This window comes from Setaria viridis, chromosome 6 (genome assembly GCF_005286985.2).
Source record: "Setaria viridis chromosome 6, Setaria_viridis_v4.0, whole genome shotgun sequence".
NCBI lineage: Eukaryota > Viridiplantae > Streptophyta > Magnoliopsida > Poales > Poaceae > Setaria > Setaria viridis.
The window spans coordinates 4,190,310-4,207,844 of NC_048268.2; the positions used below are offsets into that span (position 1 = coordinate 4,190,310).

The window sequence follows — 17,535 nt, forward strand, 5'->3', positions numbered from 1 at the left end:
GTAATTAACCGTTGGAAGATCACGGTCACTTTGCCCCAGAGGATCCGATGTTGAGTGGCTCAAGGGTTAACGATGCAAGTGCCCAATTTTTTCTTTGGTATTATCATGCATGCACCTAAGCACTTTTTTAAGTGGCCGGCCACATGCTTTGAGGTGGTGTTGGGGGTGCTTGGAATATAATCCCATGTCATGGTTCAGAGCAGGGGATAGGGGTTTTTCTCTATTCAAATCCTATGTCACGTTGGGTGGACGACTGCCTGTACATTGGGGATTAAGGGGGTGTTTGGTTGCACGGACTAAAGCTTAGTCCATGTCACATCGAATGTTTAGATACTAATTAGCCTCCATCTGTGCAATTGATCTTATAATTAGCTCATATTTAATCCTTCTAATTAGTATAGTATTAAACATTCGATGTGATATGTACTAAACTTTAATCCGTGCAACCCTTTTAATATCCTTTTCAAATCTCCAATCCTGGTTGAATCTATCTAGGTCTTGGGGTGCTCAACCTCTGAACTGAGCTGCTCTCAGTGAGGTGAGGTGAGCTGAATTGATGGCATATGGGAGGTGGGGATTGGGATGACAGAAATAGTTTGGCAGTCAGCAGTAGTTGAGCGCACAGACTTGACTGCACTTGTGGATCTTTTGCATCCAATGTAGGAGGGTGCTTCTTTGGGCAGGACAGTCCTGCCAGGACTATGCATGCTGAGGAAATGTTTGTTTCAGTCATAAAATAGATTGCAAGGAAAGCAAGATTGTTTTAGTAATTTGGTAAGAAAAGTATAGAAGGCGTTAAATTTAAAAAGGATTCATTTTTACCTAACCTCATAGAATATGTAATGCTTTCGTTGGGCAGGACAGTCCTGCCAGGACAATTTATCCATTTTCATATCTTGAGGAGTAAATGAATATGTAATGCTTTCGACTGGTGAAAAATATCATGAACAAATGCCCATTTATTTTTCCACCATTGGATGAACTATCACTCTACATATTTTTAAACAAAAAAAAAGGTTGTACTGGGAGAAACCAAAAATGACAAAATTTTCATTAGGGATATTTGTACCAATTTAAATTATTCACAGAGTTTAACGAGCCAAAAATTTCTGTGGTGGATTAAGTCAACAAACCGAATATCTAGTGAAATATGGACTTTTCCCTTGCCATTTGCCATTCTTGAATTGAAGCTATTTACTAGTATGCTGTTTTCCCTTGCTAATTTGACAATTTTATACTCAGATGGGGCTAAGGAATTGACAGACCATTCCTGCGTGTAGCACATATGTCCAATATTCTTGATATAAGCTAGGCCCATAGTCTTTTATCCTGATCCCAAAGTTGAGCATATAAATAGCCACATAGGGACAAGGTGACAAACAAGCGAGCAGCAGAGGGAACGAAAAAGGGCGGCAAAGAAAGCCTTTGTTTTTGGCCTTTGGAGATCCTGAAGAAATGCTTCATGTGTAATGGAGACAAGGCCATAATCTCTGCTAGAATATTTGTCACCTTTCCCTGTGCAAGATTTGGAGTGGTCCTCAGCTGGAAGCTCCCCCATCTCTTCCGTCATCAACCAGAAAAAGGGAGATGAATGCAATACAACACTGTTTTTTTACCATCAGTGAGGAAAGAAATTACAGTTTTACTGAATTTGATACCGTTTTGACTCCCACAATGAAACCTATTTTATGGATGAGTGTTCTAAATTTGTTGTGCTAATAAAAGGACTGTAATTTGGGTGGCACGTGGCAGTGTACAAGTAAAACCGACACATTGAGCTCGCTGTAAAACTGGAAGTGCATGGGGTACAAAAGGTCAAACAGGCCATCCATGTAGCCGATGCGAGCACGAGTACTGTACGCCAAACAAAAGCTGCCACGATATTGTCACCTAAAGCTTTTGGAATCACTCCAACAGTGAAGGGGGAAAAAAAGGTGTAGGATGCAGAGGAGGAGATTGTTCAGGGTGCCAGTTCATCCACGTCATCCATGTGTTTCACTGCCTTCTTTTACAACGGTGAATGTGACGCCATCAAATCGATTTACCCCCGCGTTGACGAGGACCCAACGGACAATACCGTTAAAGTTATCACATCGGCCCATATTTAGAAGGATTAAATATGAGTTAATTATAAAACTAATAGCAGAATCTTTAAGCTAAATTGCGAGAAGAATCTATTAAACCTAATTAATCCATCATCAGCGAATAGTTACGATAGCACCATATTGTCAAATCATGAACTAATTAGGCTTAACAAATTTGTCTCACGATTTAGCGTAGGGGTTGTGCAATTAGTTTTATAATTAGCCTATATTTAATACTTCTAATTAGTGTCCAAATATCCGATATGACAGGGACTAAAGTTTAGCCATACCTCCCAAACATCCTCTTAGCTCAATTCGTGACGCAAGCAATTTGGTAAGCGATAAAGACGAAATGGCGACAACAAGTGATGTGCAAGTGTCTTGATCAAAGACCAATTGACTAGGTATAGTGTTCAAAACTTCACGTCAACGTCAAAGGTAGTAACTTTGGTGATCGTGGGGCCTGTTCGCTTCAGCTTATAAGCCGGCTGAAAAGCTGAAACGGCTGATTTGTTGTGAGAGGAAAACACTGTTTGGTGGCTGATAAGCCGACTGAATAAGCTGAAGCGAACATGCCCGTGAAAGCTACGAAGAGTTAACACAAGTTTAGCAAAGTTTAGCAGTGATCGACACCAGAATATTTTTTCCGTATTTTGCTAAAATGGTTAAGGCATGGCTAAAATCTGAAGTCTAACCAAACGACAGCCAACAATTTGAAGTACAACTAAAATGCGTTTGGTTGGACTTTTGGACGTACTTTTGCTTTTGCCCAAAAGCTGTTTTTTTCTAGTACAAAACTAAAAGCACCTTCCCCTTGCTTTCAAGTACTTTTAGGTAAAAATTACCCACTTTGTCACTGGTTATGAAGTACCTTTTCATTTACTCCCAGGTCTATTTCTCTCCTGCGGAACAATCCGCTCCTCCCCGCACAGGCACCGTTCGCCTCCTCCAGCCGCCCCCGGCGGTCCGCCGCCCCCAGTCGCTGCCCTGCTGCCCCCGGTCGCCGGCCCGCCACCCTCGGACGCCCACCGCCCGCGGCTGGCCACCCGCCGCCAAGCGTGGGCTCCGCTCTGGGCGAGAGCTCCGCCGCCGCCGGCGCGGGCATGGACTCTGCCGTGGGGTGGACTGTGCAGTGGGAGGAAGAAGAAGGGGCGGGACCCGCTCGTCAGTGAGAGAGGGAGAGAGTTGAGTGGGGTGGACTGTGGATGACATGTAGGGTCCATTCGACAGTTTATTCGAAAGCCATGGCTGATCTAACCAAACAGTATTCTGCTTTTCCCACAGCTGCTGTCACAGCTGCTTTTCCATAGCCCACAGCTCACAACAACTTTTTCAAAAACCACGATCCAATCAAACACACCCGTAAACAAACACACCATAATTTGCTGATTTATTGGCCACCTACACGTATTTCCACCTACTCAGCTGCTGTTGCAGGTTGCAGCTTCTTCCTGGACACTGGAGGGCTCTCTCTCTCAGGCCTCCTCCAACGGGCACAGCTCACCTGGCTCGTAAAGTTCCAACTCAGCATTTTGACTATACGTGGAAGGGAGAGAGGAGGAAAAAAGAGAGCAGCTATCTCTTGTTTCCGCGCTCAGCTCGAACGGACTACGAGGTGCTGGCGGCCACTCACGAGTCCTCTCCCCTCTCCGTCTCTCCCTGCGTTTCTCTCGCTTCTTTTTGTTCCTCTTTGCGGAAGATGCCGGCGCCGGCAGCAGAAGTAGCCGGAGGCGAGGAGACGACGGCCCCTACGCACACCGGAGAGACGCGTGGCCGGACGGCATCGCGGCAGCCACCGGCGACCTCAGCGCCGCAGCTCCGGCGCGCGTTTGGCCGCCATAGCAGAGGCCATCCCCACGGCCATGGCGCAGGTCGCCGTGGCCCCCCACGACGGCACGAAGGGCGCGTCGTGCGCGAGCAAAGCGGCACCGGCGAGCTCGAGCGCGGCTCAGTGACGACAAGGCGGCGAGCGGCTCACCCACCACCGGAGGAGAGGGCCTTGTCCTCGTGCCGCCGCAGGAGGAGTGGGCCTCGTGCTCGTGCTGCCGCTGGAGGAGAGGGACGCGCGTCGCCGGAGCTGGAGGGAAAGAGGGTGAGCAAGCAGCGTGCCGACGAGCGACGATGGCTGCCTTGAGTGCCTCCGGCAGATCTCCATTGAAGAGCATGAGCTCGGCTGTGTGCGGCAAGAAAACGAACTAGAGAGAAGAAAGAGTAAAAAATAAAAAACATGGACGAGGCCTGATGAATCCGGACACGAGGACATGGGCCCAACTCCTTTATTTTGTTTTGTAGGAAAGTACAGAGCTTCCAAGTTGATGTGCCCGTGTGCGCTGTTCGGCACAGAATCCACAATTGATAGGGTCACCGCAAACAACTCCCCCGTTGAACTCAAACAGCTCCAGGAGGTACTCCACCTTGGGCTTGTTTAGTTTCCAATTTGAGAGTGGTAAAATTGGTATTTTGCCATAAATGCGCAACTGTAGTATTTCGTTTGTATTTGTAAATTATTGTCCAAATATTAACTAATTAGGCTCGAAAGATTCGTCTCGCAAAGTACAATAAAACTGTGCAATTAGTTTTTGATTTCGTCTACATTTAGTATTCCATGCATGTACCGCAAATTTGATGTGATGGGGAATCTTCTTTTTGCATAATGTCAAAGTTGGGATTTTGAAGGCAACTAAACGTGGCCTGGAGCGAGTACAGAGCCTCCCCACAAAATCTGAGAACACAAGCACGGAGACATCAACAACAAGGACACAAGCATGGACCTAGACTCGTGGAGCAAAGCCAGGAATCCCTCTGCCGAACGTTGAAACAAGGAGATCAAAACCGGGGTTGGAATCATGGAAGGAGGAAAAGGTTTGGCAGGAAGGAGGGGGAAGACCGGAAGAGTTGCCAGCTTGCTGGGTATGGGTTGGAGTGGACAGCCTAAACCCCTACTGGTGTACCCCCTCAAATCCAGCCTACGGAAACTGATGTGACCTTAACCCCTAGTTTAAACAGAGCTCCTTGTCTTTTTGCCAGAAGCAAGTATATAGCCTACGACAGCCTAGCTATTAAATTCTTTTTTTAGAGTAGATGCTATATCAGCACATGCAATTTAGAGTTATGTGGTGGTGATGTCTTTGTCTTGTGGATCAAGGTGGGAGGAGGCGCCAAATTTTTCTTCTTTCACCTTTCTTTTTCATTATGTTTTCGTAAATTGGTTATGCTATATCACATTTCTCACTTGATCCAAAAAATGTCAAGATCTTGGACAACAATATATAGTAAACCGTCGTAATCATGGACTCGTGGTGGTTTCATAAAAAAAGTATGACATGTTTCCACGCAACATGCTATTTTTTTCCACACAATGAATCGTCGTCATCAATCTAACAAACTGTTATGAGAATCGTGAAGAGATCCAACAAAAAGATAATAATCTTTTTCACGTGTATACTATCCATACCGACAAATTCCTCACAAGTGACATGTGTGATTCCGGCAGGACATCATTATAGTTGGCTCACAACCATCAACACGGAGAACACCCCAACACTTTCTAACAAACACGAAAAAAATTTGACACGAGAGTTACCACAACTTCGAAAACAAACTCACACCCGACACGTAAAAATATGACCATAATTACAAGAATCACACCAAATCTCCGAACCAGAATTTGAGCTGGCCCAATCCAATAAACTCATGCTCACCCTGGAAAATGAAAAATCCATGCCGCTCCGCAACAAATATACGCCGAATTACAGCACGAAAAGAATCGTCTGTGTCCAACGTCCTCGCGCAAAGCCGGAGAACACGCCACAACACCCCCAGCAAACCCTCCATCCTCCACGCGGCCTCATCCGGGCCGTCCGATGCGGCGATCAGACGGTCCAGGCTTCCTCGATCGGTGCAGCCGCACGCGGCGCTGTAGCGGCGGCTGAACGCCGTCCGTCCGTGTGCGGGTGCGGCGAGAAATTGCTCGACATCTTTTGCAAAGGCGTGGGGGTGTGGGGGATCCCCTGCACTTTCTGATGCCTGTTCCAGCTTCATCTGCCGCTGCCATCCCTACACGCGCGCGCCCCCCCTGCTGCACGCACGCAGGCACGCTGCACACACACCAGCATCTCTCTCTCCTCTCTCCTCTTCTCGCTCTCGGGCCTGATGAGGAGGGTGTGTGCCAGTGAGTAATAAATGGTGAGCAGCGTGCGTGGCTGAGGCTGCTGAGCGAGCTCTAGCTAGTGCTGTGCAGCCGCTGGCTGTGTACTGTGCTGTGCAGCGGTTTGCTCCTCCGGTCTTCCCCACTGCTTCGCCTTGCTCGTTTTTCACACTGGTAACCGCTGCGCTAAACCCTCCCAAACCCCCCTCGCCTGAATGATTGGAGCTGTGTAAATCGGTTCCTTTGGTGGTTTTCCATCATTATCTCCTTGTTGAAATTTGGCAGGTGTTGGTGATCAATCGCCCGGTGGGGGAGTGACCGGGCTTCTTTGATTTCTGATCAGGCCGGATTTCTTCGTCACGAGGGGGAGGAGGAGGAGGGGGGGGTGCTCCGTTTCTTGCTCCAGTCCGTTGGAGAGATCCAATCAGGATTGAGCCGGCCTTTTTGTGCTTGCTTGCCGAGATATTTTCCCCCACAAAGTTTGTTGCTTGGAACGATTTGAGCCAAGAAAGCGCCGAAAGGCGCCGCAAATCCGTTACCATCCCAGAAAATCCCAAAACACCTCGTCCTATTTGATCGCTGGCGACGCAGCTCGATCCATCCGAGCCGAGGAAGCAGCAGCCGCCGCCGTGAGGAGGGGGGAGGGGGGGAGGAGAAGAGAGAGGAGAGGGCGTCCTCTTCCGAGCAGCCGCATTGCCGCCTGTCGATGAGTGAGCGCTGCCACCGATGCTGTCGGGGTGCTCGGTGTCCAGTCTCGCGGCGCGGTTCGCCTTCTTCCCGCCGGAGCCGGCGACGTACGCCGTCCGGAAGGACGAGGCCACCGGCCGCCTCGTCGCCTCCGGCGTGCCGCGGGACAACGCCCTCGACGTGCTGCTCGTCGACACCAGGAGGGGGAGCAAGGTCGTGGCCTTCTACTTCAGGAACCCCTGCGCACGCCTCACCCTGCTCTACTCGCACGGCAACGCCGCGGACCTCGGCCAGCTCTACGACCTCTTTGTGCAGCTCAAGGTCAATCTCAAGGTCAATCTGATGGGGTTAGTGGTGCATTATGCTTCCCGGCCATCCTTGTGATCTTGCATTTTTTTTCTTATTTGTTCTGTTGCATTTATTCTGCTGTTTCTATCAAAAAATGCTATGCTCCTTGATCTGTTTAGGAAAGTTGCTTTTAAAAGTTAATATTTTTCTTGTTAGGATGCTGTGCCAGATGTGCTTTTCCTTTCTATTTTCTGAATTTTGGGGGGGCTCGACAGGGCTGTTGAAGAAGAAACTCATCTTTAGTGAATATTTTGCGCGAATTACTGATTCTGGCATGCTGCATTGCATAAATCGGTTTCATTTAGCATGTCGAGGGCGGCCGAAGCAGGTAGTTACTGGAGTAGGGGGGATTTGGAATGTAGTTATTCTAGTTTTCCCCTAGGGATTTTCAGTGACCGCAGAACTTTTCATAGTCTCGACTCTTGAGGATGACTTATGTGTTCTTCTTAAATCCTTCTGCCAGTTATTTGTTCCAAACCTGGATTGTGATATCAGTAGAAGATTCAGTTGACATGGCTGCGTATGCGGCACTGTTGTGGATGGCTATCGTGGGAAAAGTTTTAATTCTTAACCTTTTCTGTTGTTGAAAATATCACATTTAAATGTATAGTTGGCCTAAGTTGACTGCCTATTCATTCTTCAACTATAACCGCATCATTTTATCTTTTCCAGAAGATGATTTGATGTTTCCGGTTTCATCACTGTGCTTTTAAGGCAGCTATGAAGTTTCCTGTTTAGAACATGCTGATGTGATGTACTGTGTACTTCTGTATTTGCAGATATGATTACTCTGGCTATGGTGCATCTACTGGAAAGGTAAGAACTTATTTACCAAGTGTAAACTGTGTTAGATTGCACCATCGACATGTTGCTGGTGAGTTAAAGTGGTGGTGAATGGCTGATTGACTGTTTGAAAAACTTCTCTTAATCTCGGTGCCCTTTCCCAACTAACGCAGATAGATAATGGGCCTGTTTGGTCCCCGGCCACGCCACGCCACAGGCTGTGGCAGCTGTGGTGGTGGAAATCGGCACCACAGGCCGTGGCGTGGCGAGCCACGGCCGGGAACCAAGCACGCCCAATTATCTTTTCTGCCTAGGTTTGCAGTTTTGCACTATTCAGTCTCAAGATTCTAACGTGCCATGCTAGATACCTCGAGAAATGTGGTTTGAGTTTCAAATTCCAAGAATGAGTTCATATACTTGCATGTGAAGAGGCTTTGGCCCATGCCTGACTGGTGCATTTCTGGCACAGCATGGCCAATGCTCTTAAAAGGCTGCTCAGAGATAGCAATGATCAGCATATGTTTAGATTTGAGCCCTTTTGTTTTCAGCCATGCATGCCATTTTGAAGGTTCAGACTACAGTTTTAAGAATCGGCTTTTGTGGAACTACATGTATGGGCAGTTTATTCCGTTCAGGTCCACGTGTAGACTTCATGAACTCCAAACTATCCATCTCACTGATGTGGCATGATATGGCGGTTCTGTGTCAATGGGATGTGGACCCAACATGCCAATTCAATGCAAGATTTTTTTTGAGAAAAATGGCATGATACTGTTTATATTTTCTTTATGTTCTTAACTAGTGTTACCCCAACCAGCACTGGATAAGCAAATTGGAGCCATGTTCTTTTGATTTTTATTTTTTAAGACTCCTTGTGCAGTTCCCAACTTACTTGTCTTGAATTTGAAACTCTGTTTTGGGTACTAGATTGGCTGATATATTGCTAAATGCACATTTAAGCGAAGTCAGATGTCAATGTCATTTCATTTTGTATTGCTGTCAGGTTCCTGGTATTTGTACATATCATACGCTAAAGGAATACATTGTTGAGGAATTAATCTTATGTTTGTTATTTATAATGCAGCCGAGTGAAGAAAATACATATGCAGACATCGAAGCAGTTTACCAGTGCTTAGAAACTGAGTATGGAATCAGCCAAGAAGATATTATCCTGTATGGACAATCTGTGGGCAGTGGGCCAACATTACATTTGGCCTCCCATTTGCCTAGATTGCGCGGGGTGGTTCTCCACAGTGCTATACTGTCAGGCCTTCGTGTTGTTTGCCATGTGAACTTTACTTTCTGCTTTGACATTTACAAAGTAAATAACTTGAACTGATTATCTTATCTCAGTCTGCACATCCTATTCCTTTAGGGTTAGCTTTTACTAATGTCTAGTCAAACCTATTTCTGCAGAACATCAAGAAAATAAAAAAGGTCAAATGCCCTGTTCTCGTTATTCATGTAAGTGTTCTCTAATAGGATATCTGGCATTTGTATATTTACTTCATTACTTGCTGTCCGATTAGACAAGTAGTAGTGAATTTGAACTAGCATGCACTGATTTCATATGTGCCATATGTTGGAACATTTTACCACTTCCACATCTTTGCTGATGGCAGTGTGCTGTTGTTGTTCCTTCTACTAATATATGTATTGGAGCAGTAAATCAATTACTGGTAGTAGTATTGAATTGTGTTTTCATGTCATTACTCATTACACGGTAGTTCATCACTGCATCCAAACTTCATACATTAGTGGAAAAACATCTTCCATATATAAATGTCATGCGATTTTATATTTAGGAATGAAAGATGATGAACAATTGAAATGTGTGTAGAAGAAAATCCATTTATTACCTGGATTCTCTTTGATCATATTCTCTTCTTTGAAATCTTGCTACTCCAAGCACTACAGTTCACCATCCTTGTTGCCAATTTTAAGCTTATGAAAAATTTTCTTTAAACCAAAGTTATAGCCAATATCTAGCCCAGCTTTTATTAGAAGCCAAGAAAGTACATAGGTTTAGATGCGGGAAGTAACTTCCGGCCTCTACACTAACCATGGGTATGTACAAGCATAGATTGGAAAGTACATAGGTAGAGCAGAAAACTACAGAACTATGAAGACCAGAAACAAAGTCTTCATTGCCTCAGCTAGCCAGCAGTTATGTCCATTGAATGCGAACCCTTTTATGGGCTGGGATGTCACTAGCAGTTTTGGTTCCCTAGCGTACAAGTTGTGCACATGTGGTATGCTCACTTTATGCCCCCTGTAGGACCTCATTGACTTAATTCAGCCTGGTAACCCAAAGAATAATTGGGCATTGGCAGTCCTGGCCTGGCTGGTTGTTGGCCTTTCACTGTTCATCCTGCCATACTGAACAGCTTATTTTTGTTGTCTTGGCTGAGCCAAACCAAACTTGTAGCCATGTCAAACTAGTAGGCCCAAAAAGGTCAGCACTTTTCTGGCCCAAAATTTGCACAGGCTGAATATACATCTCTAGTTTTTTGTTGCTGCCTGGAAGTGCATACTCTTAGCCAACGATCTTAAAACATGGAAGACAATCAGAGCATCTGAAAGCTACTGGTTTACAAGAGACAGTTTAGTTTCCAGGCTTTAACAATAAAACTATGTCACACCTTATCTGCCATAGTTCATCAGAAATGATCTTATTTACAGTTTTAACATAATTGGCTGGTCTCATCATGAGCTATACAGATCATAGGCATTTCAATTTTGCCTAGAGCCCTAGATCACTTGTACAATCAATGGATATCCATTTTGAGCGATTTGTATAATTTAATTTTGCTAGACCCCATTAGAATAATCATGAAAAAACTGAACCCGTTGCTTGTGTAAGCTGTGACTGAATATACATCTGAATTCATCTATATGTTTGATGAAAATGGTGTACGTTGCACTCATAACTCAGCACCACTGCATTCCAAGTTTTAAGATATTTGTCTAAGTTACACTGGCTGATATTTGCAGGGGACGGATGATGATGTTGTGAACTGGTCACATGGTAAGGAGCTATGGAAACTGGCAAGGGAGCCTTACGACCCACTCTGGATTAAGGGGGGAGGTCACTGCAACCTAGAGCTGTACCCTGACTTCATCCGCCACCTCTCCCGTTTCATCCGTGAAATGGAGACCATCACAACAAAAATCCGGCTCAAGAAGATTAGGCAGTCCCTCCAGCCAAGAAAGAAGGCCCACAGAGTGAACACCGCAACAACAACAACCTTCACCACTAACTGCTGCTGCCGCATTCGAGTCCGCAAACCAACCTGCCCCAGCTGCAACTTCAGCTGCGGCTGCTGTGGGCTGAGGAACTGCTTCACATCCCGTTTCTTCAGGTGCTGCCCTTCCTGCTTCTCCTGCGGCAGCTGCTGCTCCTGCAGGAGCTGCTTCAAGTGCTGCTGCTGTGGAGACGCCCGTTAATGCCGCCGATCTTTGTGCGTGCATGTATAGTAAAGAGGAACGGTCCTGAGATATCTACTAACCCTTTAAATGCTCTAGGACTAAAACCTAGATTTGAGTCAGTTAGCTGAACATTGTGCAACAGATAGAGACTCCCGTACTTGTGCTTCATATCCGGTTCTACCTGTCCTCCGTTGTAGTTGCTTGTCAGATTCATCTAATTATTATTGACATAACCTGCTCGCCGTCGAGTTTAGAGCAATGACAATGCCTGAATTGAATCTTCTTTTCAGCTATCTTTGGGTTGTTCTGGTAAGTTTTCCATCATGCAGTAGCTCCATGCTGAAATTCAGACTGCTCCGCCTGCATCTTTCTGAAAACTGAAAGATGCTCCTGGCATGTGCAGATCTGATTGCTCAACAGCTCAAGACATGGTCTGGTCTGTTTGTTAGACTGACAGGTGACAGCCAATGGAATGTTTTGAGATAATCTATCAGCAACCACACAAAACAATTCAAGACGGTGGTTCTCGACTTGTCGTGCAACTGTTCTGTTCCTATTTTCGAAATGTACTGTTCCTGCCCGGCAATCAGATTCAATGTGCACCGGTCGAAGACAAGGGGCAGGTTAAACCTTGGTGCAGTACTTGTACACTGGCATTCAGATGGACCACTGCAGTACCAAACCTGAACTCATGGGGCCTCTCCCATTCATGCGTGCAGATTCAGAAACTGGCGCCCATTCATACAGTTGCGTAGCATCATACAGAAGCCAGCTAATAATCATTCTGTACAAAGGCCATGTGAGGGCATTGAATTGAAGTCTCCCTTAGAAAATGGGCGACTAACACAACACATCAGTCGGTGGATCGATGGATTATTGGAGCTCCTGAAAATCTGGCAATGCAGCCGCATCATCCCACAGGATCAGGGTCTCTGAATTCCCCTGAACCCCTTCTCCGCAACCGAATTCCAGCGAAACTAGTCCAGGCAGTTGATCTGTAGTCCTTGCGCGTGCGGATCCAGGACCGGTCACCGGACCTTTTACCGTGGATCGGAGGCGACAATGGAGGTGAGGATGGATCATGGATGGTCAATGGCATGCTTGTGATGTGGCATGGTCTAGTTGCAATGTCCGTTATGTTGTGTTGCATGTAGTGTACTGCATGCCTGTCCCTGAATGCGGCCAATGGTGAGCTGGGCAGTGGCACAAGGCTCCAGTCCCCCCCTGCCTAGGGGCTCCCCTTGACATGTACCTTTCGATACGCGAATCTAGGCTACCTAATTGGAGCTAGTGCACATGATTGGAGTAACATAAAAACACTTCATCCTGTTCTGTTCAGAGAGCCACGCGCAAGCACACGAGCTTCGTTCATCTCATCTTCATCAGAGCTGTAAATGGTGGAAGAGGACACACGGAGATTCTAGCAACGGGACACCGAGCAAGAGACCATTAGAGACCCATGGCGGATGGCGGTTGTTGCAGCTAGCTGTAACCGTGACGGATGGGCATGTGTGTGTGTCCCGGCAAGGAGAGGACATGAATGAAAGCCATGGCTCGGCCTCACTGACCGTCCAAGTAACGTCGCGGCACAGTAGATCGAGTTGAGAAGAGCAGTAGCTCAAGTGTCCCAGTACACTGGTCCATCCATGGGCCACAAGTGTGATGGGCATCCCCCGGTTTGTTTCCTCCCCCTCAATCACCCAACTGAATCCTCAATTTTTTTTATTTTTTCCTCGTGATATTTTTTTATATCTCCTCGCTAGGCCACGGGGCCATACGCATCTCTCATTCTTATTCCCCGGAGGAGAATATCGAGGGGGGGACATTGAATTAAATGGTGCTGATTTTTCTTCGTTATAGAAAAGGCAAAGGAGGAAGAAAAGAAAACGAGCCGATTTATTAATGGTTTCTGTTGGGTGTGGCTCCATCATCAAGTGTGCAGCCATGGTTGGGGGGCTGTGCGGTTGATGTAACATGCCTTCTCCACGTCTCGCCCCGACCTGGCAGATCCTGTTCTGTTGCGCCGGAACCCTAAGGCCCTCTAATGCATCGGTTGGTGCGGGTAATCGCGCGCCTAATAAATGGCGCCGAATTGTTTCGATTAGGATAGTAGCCGCGTCCAGTTTGTTTAAGACATCTTGATAGGTTTACAAGGGTTTAAGAATCAGGAAGAGCACGTTCTGGGGTAGTATGAAAGAGGTGCGTGTTTGGAATGCAGTGTCCGAATTTGTACAAATTATGCGAGAAGGGCAGCATTTTTTGTCGAAACCCTTTCTGAATTCCTCCGTTCCAGACACGGCCTCTCTTCCTTCCTCTTGGCTTACAGCGAGCGAGATGTCCATCACTGCCGTATTAACGCCGCACTGATTGGTGATTTGATTTTTTTTCGCTTCCCCCTCTCCTCAACTAGTACTGTACATACGATTTGTTTGTGTTTGTCAATTGCATCATGCATTATTGAGCCGGATATCTCCTCGGCATCTGTCCGGTTCATTGCATTTGCATTAGCACCGGCATTATGTTCAGGCCGGCTCCAGAGACTCTCTCCCTCCAGTTGCGGTAGCTGGGGTGTCCCCCTTGCGAGGCAGGGGGCCCGCGCCCCATGGCCAAGGAGGAGTTGTCTGTCCGAGCGAGTGATGTGCAGTGGCTGTCATGTAGCGGTAGCATCACTGTTAGCGATATCTCAAGCGGCGCAGCACTGTAGGAACACGAACACCAACCAAATGATTCTGTGGCGTGCGTGCGTTGTATTATTGGCCTTGTTTAATCAAATCTTTCTTCCACGGCTTGTGTTGAGTTCTCGCTAATGATGGAGGGTAGTGAAGTATCTTCTGATGGGGTGAGTACTTTGGCTCATGATTGAACCCTGACGGAATGTCGAGCTATCAGGCTCTTTGTTATCAGTCTCTTGCTTGTGCCTAGCTGAGATGCCACTACGTAAGACGTCTTCGATCAAAGGAGACGCGGGTTAACTCACATAGGAGATGCACTGGTATGCTTTGTGGCTAGGAAGGTCGTTTGCAATGACCGTTGCTCCAACCAAGATACCGTCAGGGTGTTTTCTGTGGGGCAAATTGGGACTTTTGAGGATCCGGTGATCTAAGCTGGAAAATGCATGGTCGCCTGTCAGTGTGCAAATTTAATACGGTCGGTAGTAACCGTAATCTAATCGGTTAACGGTTTGTGTTGCGCACATTCTGATCTTTCGGTTTGCAGGTAGTGTTTGGTTAGTAGTTGGAGTTGCAACAGTGGTCAGAAAGTTTTGAGCAACATGTATAGCATGGTCATTTACAATGACCATTTTGTGTGCTGAGTCTTTTTGTCAGTGGAAGATCAGGCAGCGTAAGATATGACAAGTTGGAAAGTACAGTAACGAGTGTAACCGCAGAATAATGAACGAGAGGTATACGCGCTGTCAAGCTTCTGATCATGCCGTCCTCTGCAGTTTTTTCTTTTCTTTTCTTTTCTTTTCAGAGGAAGGGAATCGAGATGAGCGTGCGCTCGTGATTCACGTGCCCCCCTAGATCGAAGAAGCTGGGTGTAGAACTTCCTTTTGCGACAGGAGTTGCGCGTGCTGTGCTATAGTCTGATGGCCTCTCTGCACTGCAGGTGTTGCGCATGGTACTAGGTCGGAGTAAAACGTGGTGGGAAATCTTGTTAAGTGCTAATAGTGCTGACATGTGCCTGGTCAGTTCCAATGATGCAATCGATCCCTCTGAAGCATCTGTGCAGCAAACAGGATCAGCGTTGAAGATTCACACGCGCTTGCATTGGAATGGCACTATGCAAGCGCAAATTGCTCACAGTCTTGTTTCCGGTGTGCTACTGATGGAGTGCAGTGAGCCTTGCAGCATGTCTGTCAACAAAAGCATCGCATGATCATACTGTCAACAAAAACAAACAAACAAGTAAATAAGTGACCGGCGTATGCACCTCGTGACCTCTTCTTTTGATGACGTGAGATCACATTTCTCTTTACGTGTTTATTTATTTTATTTTATTTTTCTCAGCCCGGCCGACACAGTGGCCGGAAGGAGGCCACAGGCCGATGGGTCGGGGCCACCCGACTGATTTTATTTGGTTATTCTTTACTCAAAAAATATTATTTGGTTATTTTTTGTGCCGCGTTGGTGAGTGCGGCGGGGTTGGTTGGCTGGCGCGTCGCTGTTGCGCGCGATCCTCTTCTGGCTCCGCCGCGGTGGTCCGCTAGCTTTTGCTGTCAGGAAAGGAAAGCAAAAGGAAACGAAAGGGAGAGCGGGGTCAACACCGGGTTGAAAATCGAAATTGACCATCAGAATCCACCTCGTGTATCATATGCATGGCGCTCCGGCTCTGGGTGCTGGGCCCGTGCATGGGGGAAGCCCAGCGAGAGCGAGCGGGCGTGGCCAATCATGGAGCTCCAGCCACACAAGAGATTTCCTTTCTTTTGTTCGCGGGGGTTGCTAAAGAAAGAAGGGATACGCGTACCGTGATGAGAGGGACAGGAACGGAATCATGGAGCTTGAGCTAGGTTAAGCTTAGTTTAGTCCAGAGTGAGAAAGCAAAGGCAAGCAGTGAGGCCCAGCACCGGCAGCAGGAGAGATGAGATGCTTCGGTTGGGTTGGGTTCCATTCCATTCCACGCCATGCATGTTCCGCACATGGGTGGGAGTGTGATCTCGAGCGACGGAGCGAGGGTGCCTGCGGCGGTGGAAGCCAGCCAGCCAGCGCCGAGACGGGACGAGATGCCAAGCTTGGAAGCTTCCAATTCCATCCTGGCACCAACCCAACCAACGCAACCCCGGCGCGCACGCCAACGACGCAACGCTCCAAACGCCGCTGCCCCCCCCCCCCCCCCCCCCCCCCCCCCCCCCCCCCCCCCTTTTCGCCCTCGCGCGCCCATCTCTGCTCTGGCCGGCCGCGCACGCAGGCACGCCGCCAATTACTCGTGCAGGCACCGATGACACCGACACGGCACCCCACGCCTCCCGAGAGCCGAGAGACCGGGACGCAAAACCCGCAGGCGCGCGCGCCACCCGGCCGGGACCAACCGGAACCGTGGGCGTGCAATGCAATGCAATGCAGGGGCCACCCATGCCGCGTGCCGCGCGCGCACTGGCCGGCGGGGCGACAACGGTGTCTTCGCTGACCGCCGCCGGCCGGCCGGCCGGCCGGTCGGGCTTGGGTTTCACCGCTGCGCCTGCGCGAACCCGGGGGTGTGGGGATCAGTAGAGTAGTCATCAGTATGGGCGGCGCCACACTAGCTGCTACTGGCTACTACTGCTGTGACGTTAGTTCCTGCCTTTCCAAGCATGGAAGGTAGGCATGCAACCGTACCCCATCCAATCATGCAAGGCCCGGGATTCGATCCATCGATCCCCAATCATATACTTGCGCACGTACAGTGCCACCACCACCACTACTACTACAAATGAATTGCGGCGCCATGCACATGCTCACCCATCGTTCATACGGCGCCGTCGACCTGCCCGCGCGCGCGCGCGCAGTACCGTAGGATCGATCGGCATTGCGCTCGAACACGACATAGCAAAGCATAGCCCCAGCAGCTTCGAATCACGATACCTAAAGACAAAACAGTGCACCGGTTTGCACTCGGATGGAAGGTCGATCGAATCCATCAAAAGGGACCATCGAGCATATGCTTCGAGGGTGAAACGCGATACTCCGTCTTTTACATTGATAAAAAAAATATTGTCCCAAATCACCATTTGTTTTACCTTTTCTAATACGTAGATTTTGCTGTAACCTATATACATGTCCCAGATTTAGCATGTACACGGCTCTGGATGATACGCTTTCGAGATCGATGCGTACCTTGACGCGTAGACGACATACTGCCGCTTTGAATCCGGCCGGAGGACGCGCCGAATCCATCCGAAGGGACCGCGGAAGCACGCTACGAGAGCGAAACGCGATACCCACCTGCTAACCTTTTTTTTCTCTTTGCATTGGCAAAACGGTGCCAAATTAACATCATCAGCAGGCACTTGTTTTCTAGCGAATCGCAATCTCTAAATGCGTACCGAGATGGAATGATGGATGCATCGAGTTTGCCGGC

At 47.9% G+C, this 17,535-nt stretch overlaps 1 protein-coding gene across 2 annotated transcripts; it reads left to right on the forward strand.

Annotated features, from left to right (window-relative positions):
• Positions 1–6,077: 6,077 nt before the first annotated feature.
• On the forward strand, positions 6,078–11,771 carry LOC117861075 (uncharacterized). 2 transcript variants are annotated; one of them, XM_034744540.2, is made up of 6 exons: positions 6,078–6,405; positions 6,517–7,265; positions 8,046–8,082; positions 9,134–9,370; positions 9,466–9,513; positions 11,044–11,771. In XM_034744540.2, the coding sequence occupies exons 2-6, from the start codon at positions 6,958–6,960 to the stop codon at positions 11,494–11,496; spliced, it is 1,083 nt and encodes a 360-aa protein (XP_034600431.1). In that variant the 5' UTR covers positions 6,078–6,405; positions 6,517–6,957; the 3' UTR covers positions 11,497–11,771. The 2 variants fall into 2 exon arrangements, with proteins under 2 accessions (XP_034600431.1, XP_072150527.1); XM_072294426.1 differs by having other exon boundaries at positions 6,575–7,265.
• The last annotated feature ends 5,764 nt before the right edge of the window (positions 11,772–17,535 follow it).

Bases quoted from the DNA above. Each gene is read 5' to 3' on its own strand.
- LOC117861075 (XM_034744540.2), top strand. From the start codon at position 6,958: ATGCTGTCGGGGTGCTCGGTGTCCAGTCTCGCGGCGCGGTTCGCCTTC. The intron at 7,266-8,045 runs GTTAGTGGTGCA...CTGTATTTGCAG, and splicing joins CTCAAGGTCAATCTGATGGG to ATATGATTACTCTGGCTATG. The intron at 9,371-9,465 runs GTAAATAACTTG...CTATTTCTGCAG, and splicing joins TCTGCTTTGACATTTACAAA to AACATCAAGAAAATAAAAAA.